A 13,221-nucleotide genomic window follows, 5' to 3' on the forward strand; every position below is an offset into this window, starting at 1 on the left:
GCTTTGCGAGACCGTATTTTAGCAACTTAGCAATTTTATTCTGTAAGTCTGTAAGAACAGAAACAGTTGAGCTGAAAAATGCCAGGAATTGCTAATTGCTAAAGTAATTGTGACGAGGCAGCGACTCATGGAAAGGCCCTCAGTTTACTGTGACTAAGCTTTGGATGTCACAGACTCACACAGTGGCTGAGCAGAGGAGCATACCATTCATTTTTAGAGAGGCAAGTCATGGATTCACTGTCCACCAACCACCCCACTAAGGACCCACTGAGAGAAGACATGGATTAGCTACATAGCTCAGCCACAGCCGGGATAGAAAAGCCACTGCTCTTCTGCAGGTGGATGTGTGGAATTGCTCACATACCACTCACTTGTTAACAGTTGGGAACATATGTCAGATAAATTCAGTGCATAATGGATATTTTCTTTAGTATGCACCTTAACATACATTGTATGGTGTTTAAAAAGATGATTTTTTTGGAACGTTTGCCCTTATTTGTCAGTAGAGGGATAGGGAGGCAGGAAATGAGGGGGGAAGGGAAGAGAGAGTAATAATATGTCACAAAAGTCCTCAGCTATAATTGAGCCATAAACACTGCAGATATATGGTACATGGGAGGCATCAGAGGCCACCCTTTCAACAAGATTCCCCAGATTCCAATGCCTATGTGATGCTGCGTTCCATTTACCTGGGAAAATCAAAAGTCGGAGCAGGGAAAAACGTCACATCCGAATTAACTGCGTTCCAGTACGACAAGTCAGAAACTTAATGGGGTTTGCTCCAGCCAGGTTAGCCATTGCGCGTTATGCTGGTTTACAAACACCGTAGCAACATGTCTACAGATAGAAGTCGAACAGTACTGTATGTACGATGAGACACAAGTATGACAAAAGTGTTAGTAAACAGCATATTTCTGTTGATGCAGCCATCTTGGATTTTCAGGTTTGGTTTGGTGGGGTTCTTCTGAATTATAGTCCGAAATAAGACTTCAGGCCGCTTTCCAGTTGAAATTTATGACTGGGAATGCGGAAATTCCGACATCCCGGTTCAAATGGAACGCAGCATAAGTACCATGCTCTATGAATTGGGCTACAGATGACGACCCTGCATAGCAATGAGTAAGGATGAGTGAAGTCAGGGGTCAGTGGCAATCTTGGCTTCAGAAAGCGTCTCCACCCTTTGAAGTCAGTGCAGTCACTCTCTGACAGTCAAAAGTATTCAGGTTTTCCTGTGGTAATTTATTATAATTGGACTGAGTTGCTCTGTTCATATTAAAATGCATACAGAGTTTAAATCCAGCAGTTAACAAAAGCTCTTTGAAGCAGCCGCTTATCCACTGCTCACCACACACTAAACAGCGCTCCTCTGGTGACATATGTGGCTCACTGGGTGGGTGGAGACCAGTGAAGAGTGACCGCCAGTGACTGCGGCTGCCTCTGTTTTCAAATAGACACCATATTTCAATTATTATTATACAACCACAGTCTTTCATTTTGTCCTATGATTCCCAAGCTGCTAGGACATTGTCACTATTTTTCTGTCTTTTACTGAACACTGAATCTGGCTCCAACTTTAGGCCAATGTAAAACGTATCCATTATTGGTTAATATTAAGTACAGTTATAGGGGGGTATTATAACGTTTTGTGATGCATCATGATGTTTAAACTACAAAGTGTTGTGTGATGGATGACACTATGCAGAATTGAATCAGTGTGGTAGCTTAACACTGACCACAGCTTGTGGCTGAATCCAGACGTCCTCACATGTCCAATAGATCCCACCTCTGACATCAAATAGAAATACGGAGCCCTGCGGGCCTGATTATTGAAGTGTATTCGCTATAATCCATTCCCATTAGGACTATAATTATAACTGGTAGCTGATGGGGAATGCCAGACTGATCTTCTGGTCTTCTGGTTGTGTTGATTGTTCAGTGTGTTGACGGTAGGTTATGCCAAACTGAGTGGGGGACCTTTGCTGCTACAGAATCAAAAGGAGATGTAATTACAAGGAAGATTGCTTGCATAGCTGTGATTTATTACGAAGAGTCTATAAATATGGTTCTAATTTGTCCCTTGCTGATCTAATAATCAAAAGGTTCGAGTCAGGATTCTCAATTTTGAAAGTCAGCTTTCTTGTGTCTGTGAGCTTTCCCACCTCCTTTTGAGGTCAGGTGAAGTGTGGTGTGTTTTCAAGGCCGGTTGGGCCAGATACTGTAATTCTGTGCAGTTTGCAAGGATGATCCTGTATGAGCCACACAGCTTTTGATCTGAGACGTCAGGGACCAGGCTGCACTACCTGGACCAGTAGGCAACCAATGGATATACATCATATCGAGGAAACAAGAGCAGTGGGTTGTTAAGGCTGGTTTGCCCAGTTTCATAGAGTGTGTGTGCATGATGTAAGAGTAAAACATGTTCTTATATGACACAAAAACTACTCAAACCTACAGTACAAGGTCTCTGTAGCTATGCTCTTCAACTCTTTAATACTGGCTGTGAAAAGGCTAGAAAGAGGTACCCTTTTCCTTTTTAGTATGCTGCTGGGGCTCCGTCATGTCCTTTGCTGAACTTTCCTGCATATACGTTACAGTACTTCGTTAAGCCTGTCCGTTCGCTCTTTGTAGGCCTGGGATGTCTTGTTTTTCGGTCGAGGCCTGATGACTGTAATCCTGCCAGAGGGAGAAGATTGGGACTCACTGCTCAATAAAACATTCAGCCAAAGCCAGACACTCACAGCAGCCGACAAGTCCTGCTCCCTCATACCACCCTCTCCTCCAGGCTTTTGTTTATGACTTTCAGCCCGTGTGTGGAATGCCACTTGTCATTGAGTGCGCCCCAGAAAACTCTACAGAAGAATCCAAACCCTTTACAGAAGCAGGGTGTTTGATCTAGAATAGCTCTCATAAACACATGATTATTTTTTTGACTGATCTCTGGTTGCCATAAGTGATGAGTAAGGAGTTTGGAGCAGATCAGTGCATTTTTTTTAAATCCTTATTGGAAAGAAAATTTGAAAAAGGTTAGTGTTTTTCAAAACACTGCTGGAAACTGTTGGGAAAAGTGTATGATGGAAAGCATTTATGTTTTGGATCTTTGTTATCGTCTGTTTTATAGCAAAGTTTATTAGAAAAACACGGGAGCAAATTGTCTGGAGGCAAAACAACTCTTTTCCTGTCTGCAGAGCACAAATCAGCCATCCCAGCATGTATTGACATGCTGGGATGAGTCTGTCATCAACCGCACAGCTGATTTTACCTCGCTGGTGTCTTCCACTCGGTCTTCAATCTCTTCAGCTCTCAGATTAGACTGTAATAGAGAACCTTATATTCAAACACTGAACATATTAGCAGAGCGTTTTTATAATTTAATTGTGTATATATTTTCTTGCACTCTTTGAGAAGAGATTTGAGAAGATTTACCTATTCACCTGCCTGTTTTCGTTTGCAGTGTAAATGTGTAACTGTTAACAGGACTGCAGTAAACACAGTATGCTGACAGATGCTACAGATGTAGGGAGCGCTTATGTTGAGTTGGTCATCTCCATGGGCAAAGCCAGGTGTTTGTGTGGTGCACATTTGAAGTCACACCACACCACAGGCCGTGCAGGATGTAATTTGGGGAAAGGTGCATTTAGTTTGCTACAAAAAGCAGGTCAAAAGACCAAAAAAATGAGTAATTATAGGAGTGAGGAGGAATGGAGGATTCTGCAAACTGGTTTGAAAACAGGAGTGAGAAGGGCTCTCTTTGCTTCTCTATTTATTGTATGACAAGGCAACATCACAGAGAGCCAGCTCTTCTATAAGACAAATGATAAGTGGAAGGTCACAATGTTGTCCTTTTTACTTTCACAGAACATGGTGATTTCCCTCTTCTGTGCCTTTGTGTCAGAATGAACACACCTGAATATTTGACTCATTTCCCCCTCCCTTCCTTCCTTTTCCTACTGCCCTAGACCTTGAGCAATGCATTTGAAAGGAGATGTGAGTCAACCTTTAAAGTCGGGGCTTGGCTGTTAGTTGTCACTCCAAAATGTGCCAGTCAAATTACAACCACGTGTGTCGAGTTACTACCTGTTTCAAACATGCAGTAAATAACCTAGAGAGGGCCTCAGTCAAACTGTATTACAATGTACCTGCTGCTGTTTCTTGTGATTCTTCTCCATTGTGTAGACTATTTCTCCTCAGGCTACACATACTCTACCTGCCTCAGTTAGCACTAGCATTATCTGTTAGCCGCACTGTTTTCAGAAGACACTGGCCCTATTTGTTCACATCCACTGCTCTGGCCCTGTGCCCTGCCAGCAGGGTGGAGGACAAAGAAGCAGAGGATTTCACATTATTTGCAGACAAAACAAGCTTTGAGACTCAGAATGAGTTATCCTTTGGATGATTTTTGCAGCATTAATGTGGTGTAGGTTTGTCTTAGTCAGAAATAAACTGTTGTGAACTTGTGTCGTGGTTTGTATTGAACTATGGGGATTTCATGCATAGACTATGGGGCATACAAACCACAACAATGGCTGTTTTATGCGACGACATGATGTCATGACTCTGTCATCTGTTCATGTGGATACTAGCAAGCTGAAGAAGTCTGGAAATAGCAGAGCTTTTTTCTAGAGGAGACCTTCGACAGAAACTGTCACCTCTGGATACGAATTGTACATCAGCAAACAAAGGCTGTGCTGCTGAGGAATGCAATGTCTCTCATGCCCATGCAGGTCCAAAGGTCTCTCCTGCCTCAGCATGCTAATGACACCTCCCTGAGCTAAAATGTGTGGCTGTCAAAAGGACACATTGACCTTCTGCACCTTTTAATGCCCATACATACTGTAGGTGGTTTTATTTAAGTCTGTTAGTATACGATTACCACCTGGGGAAACCTAATAGACTCAGTAATGTACCTGGGTTTTAGTTTACATTCGAGTATTTATAACAGCCTGTGGCATAATGCAACCTTTTGGATAATCAAGCATGAAAATATTGCTTCCAAGTGATAAAAGTAGTGGTTGCCTTTAGTTGTCTTATTAACATTTGATTGTATTTAAGCTATTATCATAAAGAAAGCCTGCACATGTACCTACTGAGCCAGCTGATTTAAGACCTCTAGTAAATCTGCTAATTTTGAGAAATATTTGAGGGATACAAGCGTTTCCTATTGACTTGCTTTGAATCAATTAGTGCCTGAATCACCACAATAAACAAGTGCAAATCTGAACGTGAGCCTACTTTGAATAACTTTGTTTTGGCGACAGACAACCCCCACCACCCCTCTTTTCATAATGGTTTCCCCACAGGGTACGGCCTATCGATTACAATGGTGGCCAGGCGCCTTTATACCAGTGACATTACACACGCCCTCCATTAGCATATGAGAATGGTGTGTGCACTTCAACACGCGGTCATGTCAACAGTCCCCAGGAGCACTACAAGAGTTTCTTTTGTTTTCCTTCATTTGTTTGAATTAGCTGTGGTCCAGATTCTGATGTTGACACAAAAGGTACCAGACCGTGACCACGACACAGCCGTCTGCTGACATTGATTTGCTGCTGTGATTGAATAACATGGAATAACAAGTGTGGTAGGGCTTTTTGAGACTGACTGGCTTACAGTGCAGAGCCAGAAGTCCCTTACTGCTGATGTTTGGAAACATCCTTCAGTGCTAAATTAATTTGGAAAGACTGTGTGTATTAAACCGCCTATTTTGATGTTTTATGACGTTTTTCTTTTTCCTCTAGGAATGTGTGTCAGCGTAGTTGATCCCCTTCATGCTGCTGTCTGAAGAGCTTGTGACGGAGAAGAGCAGCAATCATGGATGTGGAAGACTTTCCTCCCCCACCTCCTGAAAGTAAAGTCCACAATTCATTGTCTCTCCCTCACACATGCAACACATGAACTTCACACAGCAATAGGCAAATATGGTTGGGAAAACAGCTACAAATGTGGGCCGGTTAGCTCAGTGTTTTACCAATACTGTCAAGGTAGCGGGTTCTATCCCTGTATGGGCAAATATTTTGAGATTTGAGAATGTTTGGAAAGTGATGGAAGAACAAAAAATATGCACCATAATCTAATTCAACTAATAAATCCATTGTTTCCAAACGTTCTGTAGTTCAAGCCTCTAAATTTGGTTATTGTTATTGTTATTCTGCTCTTCTTGTCTTCAGTGATTTTGAGGTCAATATATATGGCCTGTTTGTCAAACAAAGCAAGAAATCTGAATACTTGAACTCTAGGAAATAGCAACAAACAATTTTCACAATTTTTTTTCTGAACTTTTATAGAACACACGACTAATCACTTTAATGAGAAACTAATCTGCAGACGAATTTCCATTATTAATCATTAGTTGCAGCCTTAGGGGCTGATCACATCAAGACGGGACGCTACAGGCACGACTACTTCAAAACGCCCTGGCAAAGCAGGCAAAATGCCCTACCACATCCTCTAGCAACGTGTCTCAGTGTGATCAGGGCCTTATGTTGAAACTTTACACAGTTAACAGTTGAGTCTCAAAACAGGAGATTTTGAGACGGTATTCGGCCTAACTACACACACAATTTTGTGTTGACAGTGTTGCTCTTGTCACACATATGTTTTCGATTGTCTTTTTTTATAGAAAGATTACAGTGTTGGACCAGAAGTATCACCTGCTAGCTTCTGGAGGTCGTCTTGTGGTCACAACACATCCTGGAGGGCTGTTGAGGCTAGACAGTACCAGTAAACAGCACAGATTCCTCTCTTCTGCTTCTCCTCCGCTGTGAAGTGTGTGGGCAGAGGAGTGAGGGAGTAAGGAGGCGAAAATGTGCTGTGCTGCTGTGAATACCAGACAATGTGCCTCAGTATTATGCTGAATACTGCTGCAGTGGCACGCACGTATTGCACCCACATACACACACACACGCACACACACACACACACACACACACACACACACACACACACACACACACACACACACACACACACACACACACACACACACACACACACACACACAGCCTCCGGGGATTGACACAGGCCAGAGAAATGCTTCGTCTCCTGCTGGCCAGTCACTTGCTTTGTTGCCAGGGCGATGCTGGATCAGATTGTAACCCAGTGACTCATTTGAGCTGACCATTATGTAGAAGAGTGGAGATGGGCCCATAGAACAGAATCCATATTGTCATTATGAATTGACAATGGGCACCTCAGCAAGGGTGCGTGTGTCAGTGTACATGTTTGCATGCATGTATACTTCATGATCTTGTACTCTGCATTCTCACAAATGTCCAAAGATGAGAGAAATCCTCTCGTGGTTTAGAAGATCTATAAGATCCTCACATAACTGGTAATGTGTGTATATGTGTGTACTCATATGTGTGTGTGCACTGTAAAGACAGGTCAACATTCAGCACCACAGTCTCCATAATTAAGATGCAGGTTTGCATACCCATTAGGGCTGTCAAAATTGGCCAAAAATGACATTTGAAAATTCAGTCTTAAAAAAAACACATAGGTTGGAACTATTCTAAAATCTATTTTCGCTCATTATATCCATGACGCCATATCCTAACTGGCTGTGAACACCAGAGCACTGCGCAGTTCCTTTCTTTCTTTCTTTTGGCTATATTGTGTCATTTCCAGTAAATATCACGATATACAACGTGTGTTTTTGTTTAAAAAGTACAACCGTACAAAGACAGAAAGTACTTCTTGCCTATTTTTTAAGTGGTTACATCTCATTACATTACATTACATTACAGTCATTAGCAGACAGTCTGATCTGGAGCGAAGGCTGATAGGTACGTGGTTTGTTTACATCACGTGGCAAAATGCATGCTTTTAGGACATGATGTGTCTTTCTCTGTGGCCGAGTTCTCTCTCATCATGACAGATGTTGTGAAAGATCATATACTGAATTGATTGGCCAAATCCACTCAATTCAGGCTGTTTGGTCAAGTTAAGTGTTTCACGTTGGCACCACAGAGGTCGGGTCTGAGTCCATGATGGGGCAGTTATTATCATATGAAAATACATACCACAGTCCTGGAGTACCAATGACTATTAGTCAGCTAGTTGTGCCTTATCTCAGTGTCCCAAACTATTCATTATTGCACACATGGAAAAAGACAGATAGCATCTCTGTTTCCAGGTTTGCTCTCTGCACCTCTCTTTTTCGTGCAACTTCAGTCATGAGTGCAGATGGACAAGGGGTCGCAGTGTTGACCTGGAACATTAGTCACAGCCCGTTCCTTCACACATTACAGGGTGGAACAACTACCTGTCAAAGCCTGAGGGGATCGTACCGGTGATTTAGAGCTGTGTGCACAGTGCTGTGAGGGACTTTAAAGTTACTGGGTTTGCTAGAGGGAGTTTCTTTGAGTTAAGATTTACTTGGTCACTTTCAATGGACCGCCCAGGCCTGGAGGCATAACGCAGCACGTTGCAACGGTAACCGTGGTTCTTTTGATGGTAAGAATAACCTTATACGCTGAAATTTAAATGGCCACGTAAATGCTTAAATTGACTGCGACCAGGAGGAAGAGCATTGGAAATGTTTTAAAAGTATAATGAATATTGATAGGTGCCAAAAAGAAAGTGCTATAGGAAAGCTTTATGGAGGATTTACACATTTAATTGTAACCCAGAAGTGGCTGGGGGAATGAAGGGAAAGGTCGAAAGGCCAAAACCCAGAAATGAACCACGGACGTTCAAATCATTAGTCTAATGCTCTCCCAACTGAGCTGTTTTGGCAGAATTCAAGTTGAAGGACATCTGATTTAGTCATGCTTGAACTTTACCTGAGCTAAGTTTAAATTTTCTGTTTTCTTTGGGAACAGTCAGGATATGAAAATAAGGCTTTAGACTGTGAGTTAATACAATCAAGCTGTGACTACTGATGAAAGTGCTCTAAAAGAATTTGTGGTATGCTTGGGAGCAAAACTGTGACAAAGATTGGATGTCATCCTAAGAAGTTACGGTTGGCCCAGCGGTACTGTAGAAGAGCTAAAGGGTTAAATGTTGAGATTGGGAGTTCCTTCCATTCAGGCTCTGTGGGTTTGACTCAGTTTGTCCTTCTGTGAACCCAGTTTAAAGGATTGCCTAATATTTTCCACAACATTGAATTAAGGTAGAATTTTTTTGGAATGTTTTCTTTGCTAAAGTCTTTTCTTTTTCTTTCACTGAATGAAACCTAAAATACTTTCATTCACACATTCAGCTCAGGGCCAAAACATGGAGCCAGCTGATGAAAGTTGAGCCTTGGCATTCCTAATCCTTTAACTCTGTCCTGCTCCTTATTGAGCTTGACTGACTCAGACCCACACTCTGTTCATCAGATCAGAAATAATGCAAAACTCAGGCTGCACTAGTCACAGGAGGGAGTACCAGCTCTCTTTCCTGCTGGCCTAATTGCAGTGTGGAAAATGGAAAGACATTTGTTGTTCCCTTCCTGTCTGCTGCCAAGTGAGTGCGCTGATGCGTATGTGACGCCTTTGAACTGTTAACTATATCTCGTAGCTCTGCCCTAGTTCGTCTTTGCTATATAGTAGAGCAGCTGGTGTGCTGTTTTGGTGCAGAATCCTATCCCTCATGTAAGAATTCCTGTAAGAAAACATACTGCTGTAGTAGACCCCACCCTTAATTATAAGTCTGTTTTTGGCTCAGGCTTTAACCTTGAACAGCCCAAGACTAAAACTGCCACCCAGAGTGTATCTGTAAACAGTCTCTAAAGGAGTCTTTGCGTGAAATTATATGATTATTGAGTTAAATCCTAACTAAATTTAACTTGTGTTTAGATAAATCCTGAAAAGCATACAGTGTGGTATGATAACCCTGGCTGTCGGCCAAGAGTTCTGTATGTTATTAGTCTAAGATAATTTGTATACAAAGGGTGTATCTACTCGACTGATGCAGGAGATAAACAGGTCACAATCATTTAAAAGTGGAGATATTAGTACTTTATTAGTAGTTTGCTTGATAGTCTCCATTCACAAGCCTTTACATACTGTGACTGTTGTTACGTTTATCTATTCACTCGACAGGGATGGTGCTTATTTATACAATTTCTGAAAATGTGACAGCCAGAAAGCTTTTTTTTTCATCCGTGTTAGGATTGAAGTCATTGCTGTCCATTGTTGAGAGTGACCTTTACAGATTTATTTGTGCACCTTAAATGGCTTTTGGTTCATCGCAGGTGCTACATGTCTGTAGTCATCTTGGAATTGAATTCTTATCTTTTCATATGTTGCATCTTATCCAATTTGGGTGGGTGATATAAATATTATCTCACACTATAAGTCGTGAAAGCAAGGTAATATTATCTCGATATTCATATTTTATGGGAAATTCAGTCAAGATACCGTTTATGGATGAAAAAACAGTGGGTTAATATCTGTTTTTGCCATTAGATACCTAACAAATTGCAATACTGCCTGCAATATCCTATGCATATATATTAAAGGGATAGTTACCTCTATTGAAATTGTTCAACAAAGTCTTTACCAGTTGAAACATCTTTACATCTCGAGGTATACTTATATTTTAAAACACCTACCTTTTCTATCTGATATTCTCTGGCTCAGTAATTTATTCCAGTACTGTATCTCTCTGAACCCTGTCTCTTTTTTTCAGTGTTGGCAGACAGCGACCCCTTTCCAGATGAAGACGAGGGGGAATCCTTCGACTTTGATGACAGTGCTGATGACATCCCCGAGGCTGACCGCCTACCCCCTGCACCTCCAGCTCTTCCGGCCCCTAGCAGCAAGGATCAGGGCCAGGACAAGATTGTAGTCAGTCACCCTGAAGGCCATCATACCAGCCCAGACCCCCCAGCGCCTTCCACCACATCCAACTCCGCTCCATCATCAGCAGACACAACAGTTGCCACAAGCAGATCCTCTACAGCAGGTGGAGAAACAGCAGAAGGAGAGGGGACATCTGCTGCTGAGGGGACTGATGACATGGAGACAGATTTACCACCACCTCCACCCCCTCCTCTTGATGAGGACGCAGAGACAGATCCTGGAAAAACAGGTTTGCATCCCAAAAGTGTTGACATTTTATTGTTGGCTCTAGCAGAAATTTGATATTTGAAAATTAGTTGGCTGCAAATAACAGCAATCAAAAATTCTGCACATTCCCCTTTCATGTTTGTGTACATTATCTGTCTCTAATCTAGCCCCTTCAGCTCATGCTAAAGTGGGGCAGTCTGTCTCTCTCATGACACCTTGTATCTCTGGCTGCCTGGTGCTGGAGGTTGTCTGGCTTTTATCACTGAAAGCCTTGACAGCAGCAGCAGCAGCAGGCAGGCAGGGTTAGGCTGTACTTGTTCTCAATCACTCACGCTTTCTGTTGTACTGTAATGAAGGGATGTCAACACTGCACTATTTTTTCAGCTTTTCCCCTTTAAAGCATGTATGATTTATACACACACAGGCCTTGCATTTCTATCATCAAGATAAATCTCAATTAGCCTTAATTCATAATGTCTATCTTCTGATTCCCGCCTCTCAAAATACTACTTCAAAATGCCACATCGTACCCTAATCTACAGTGCCACTGTACCTTTAAACAGAGCTGCTTGCTGAGGCTCATCCAGAATGACATCACTTTAGAAAAGTGTCCTCCCTCTGAAGATCTAAAACCCAAATAGTTTGTAACAAAGATTGAAGCAAAGAGATTTTTTTTTCCCATATTCAAAACAGGGCTTTTGGGGGTGATGGACCACCTGATCAGTTTCTATTACACGTAGTCAGAGCGCATTTAAATCCCGTCCACAGCAGGGGGAAAACAATTGACTTTGTGTGCCTTGCAAATGACAGAAACATGCCTAAAAGCAGCTGTGTGATGGGATGCTCTACCAACAGGTTAATGAACCCAGAACTAAGTCTTTATAAGCTGCCAAACCCAAATACTGAGCTGTTAAAAGACAAAAGTGAGGCATCAGCCAGAAGAATGGGAACACCGTGGGACACTCACTATGCATAATGTTACGTTTACAGAAAGCATTTTGTCCAGATCTCAGTTTTAGGCTTACTATGTTTCAGTCAGGAGAGACTTAATTTAGAGTGAAACGAAAGTGTTTTACACATGCATGATAAAATGAATAGTGAAGAGTCTATAGAGATTAAACTCTTTTGGCAGTTGAAAATGTTGCGTCACTAGAACTCGCTGGTCACAGGAGTAATGATGATGCCAAAGTTGTAGGGGGTCACACCCTGTTTAACCATAAAGATTTAATTGAAGTGATCTCAGTAATTTTCCAAACTACAACTTAAATTAATGGAAATAAACGATTCTAAAAGTGGTTTGTGTCCCTTTTTGGGAAATTATTACATAGCGGTGTTAATCAAAATTACAATCTCTGTGGGTCTTTGTCTATATTTGTTAAGTATAATAATAATCAAATTAATTATTATTTAATTACAAGTAGGCTGATCATGTTTTTTTGCAATGCATTTCAATATCACTGTGCCTCACGTTTTCTTTTTCTTCTGTTGCGTTGCTTCTACTGTCGTCCAGCAGGCAGTGAAGGCCCGGATGCGTCTATCAATGACCCTCACCCTCCACAAGCCGTCCCCAAAAGCTCCTCCCAGGGCAAAGTCAACCCCTACTCCGTGATTGACATCACTCCTCTCCAACTGCAGCAGCTTGAGCCGCAGCATGGACCCTCCTCTGCCCCTTGCTCACCAATGGAGCCCAAGGAACCAGAGGGAGAATCCCAGGATATCCCCACCAGCCCTCTTGGCATCAGTTCAGGATACTCAGTCCCAGTGCCCTGTGGCTACGCAACCCCCTCTGGTGTACCGCTCATCACACCAGCGTACACAACACCCGTCATCATTCGACACCTCTCCGTGGATGAGGATGGTAAAGTAGAGCCTAGAGCCGCTTCATTAAAACTAATAAGGAGGTTAATCAGATGTTGACCAATGCTTATTCTGAAACATGAGAAAAATGCTCTTGTTTTGCTATTTACTTTGAGTGAAATTCTACCTCACTTTTGTTCTCTGCACTCAGACCTAGCGATACAATGCAATGTTGTCTTAGCGACTTCTTTCCTCTGGCTTTTCTGCTTTCCCTTGTTTTTCCTAAAGCCTTGCCACAAGGAAGTAGGGACTAAATTTAGCCCTCCCCAAAGATCTGTGTTGGTTGTGAGGATTTTCCGGTTTCCTTCAAATCTAGCAATGGCCTTACCAGAGCATGTGGCCGGGCATGCTGAGGAGTCTGATTACACTG

The 13,221-nt window shown here is 42.2% G+C and overlaps 1 protein-coding gene across 7 annotated transcripts in view; it reads left to right on the plus strand.

The window, feature by feature from the left end:
* arhgef10 (Rho guanine nucleotide exchange factor (GEF) 10) overlaps window positions 1-13,221 on the plus strand; it is a 49,416-nt gene that overhangs the window by 1,441 nt on the left and 34,754 nt on the right. For 5 of the 7 annotated variants that reach the window (XM_054613760.1, XM_054613757.1, XM_054613758.1 and 2 more), the window contains exons 2-4: window positions 5,739-5,848; window positions 10,615-11,016; window positions 12,505-12,852. In XM_054613760.1, coding sequence (XP_054469735.1) covers window positions 5,812-5,848; window positions 10,615-11,016; window positions 12,505-12,852 — 787 coding nt within the window. In that variant the 5' untranslated portion in view covers window positions 5,739-5,811. The remainder of the gene's footprint in view (window positions 1-5,738; window positions 5,849-10,614; window positions 11,017-12,504; window positions 12,853-13,221) is intronic. The other 2 variants (XM_054613761.1, XM_054613764.1) reach the window with 1 other exon arrangement.

Source organism: Anoplopoma fimbria, chromosome 15 (assembly GCF_027596085.1).
Source record: "Anoplopoma fimbria isolate UVic2021 breed Golden Eagle Sablefish chromosome 15, Afim_UVic_2022, whole genome shotgun sequence".
Taxonomy (NCBI): domain Eukaryota; kingdom Metazoa; phylum Chordata; class Actinopteri; order Perciformes; family Anoplopomatidae; genus Anoplopoma; species Anoplopoma fimbria.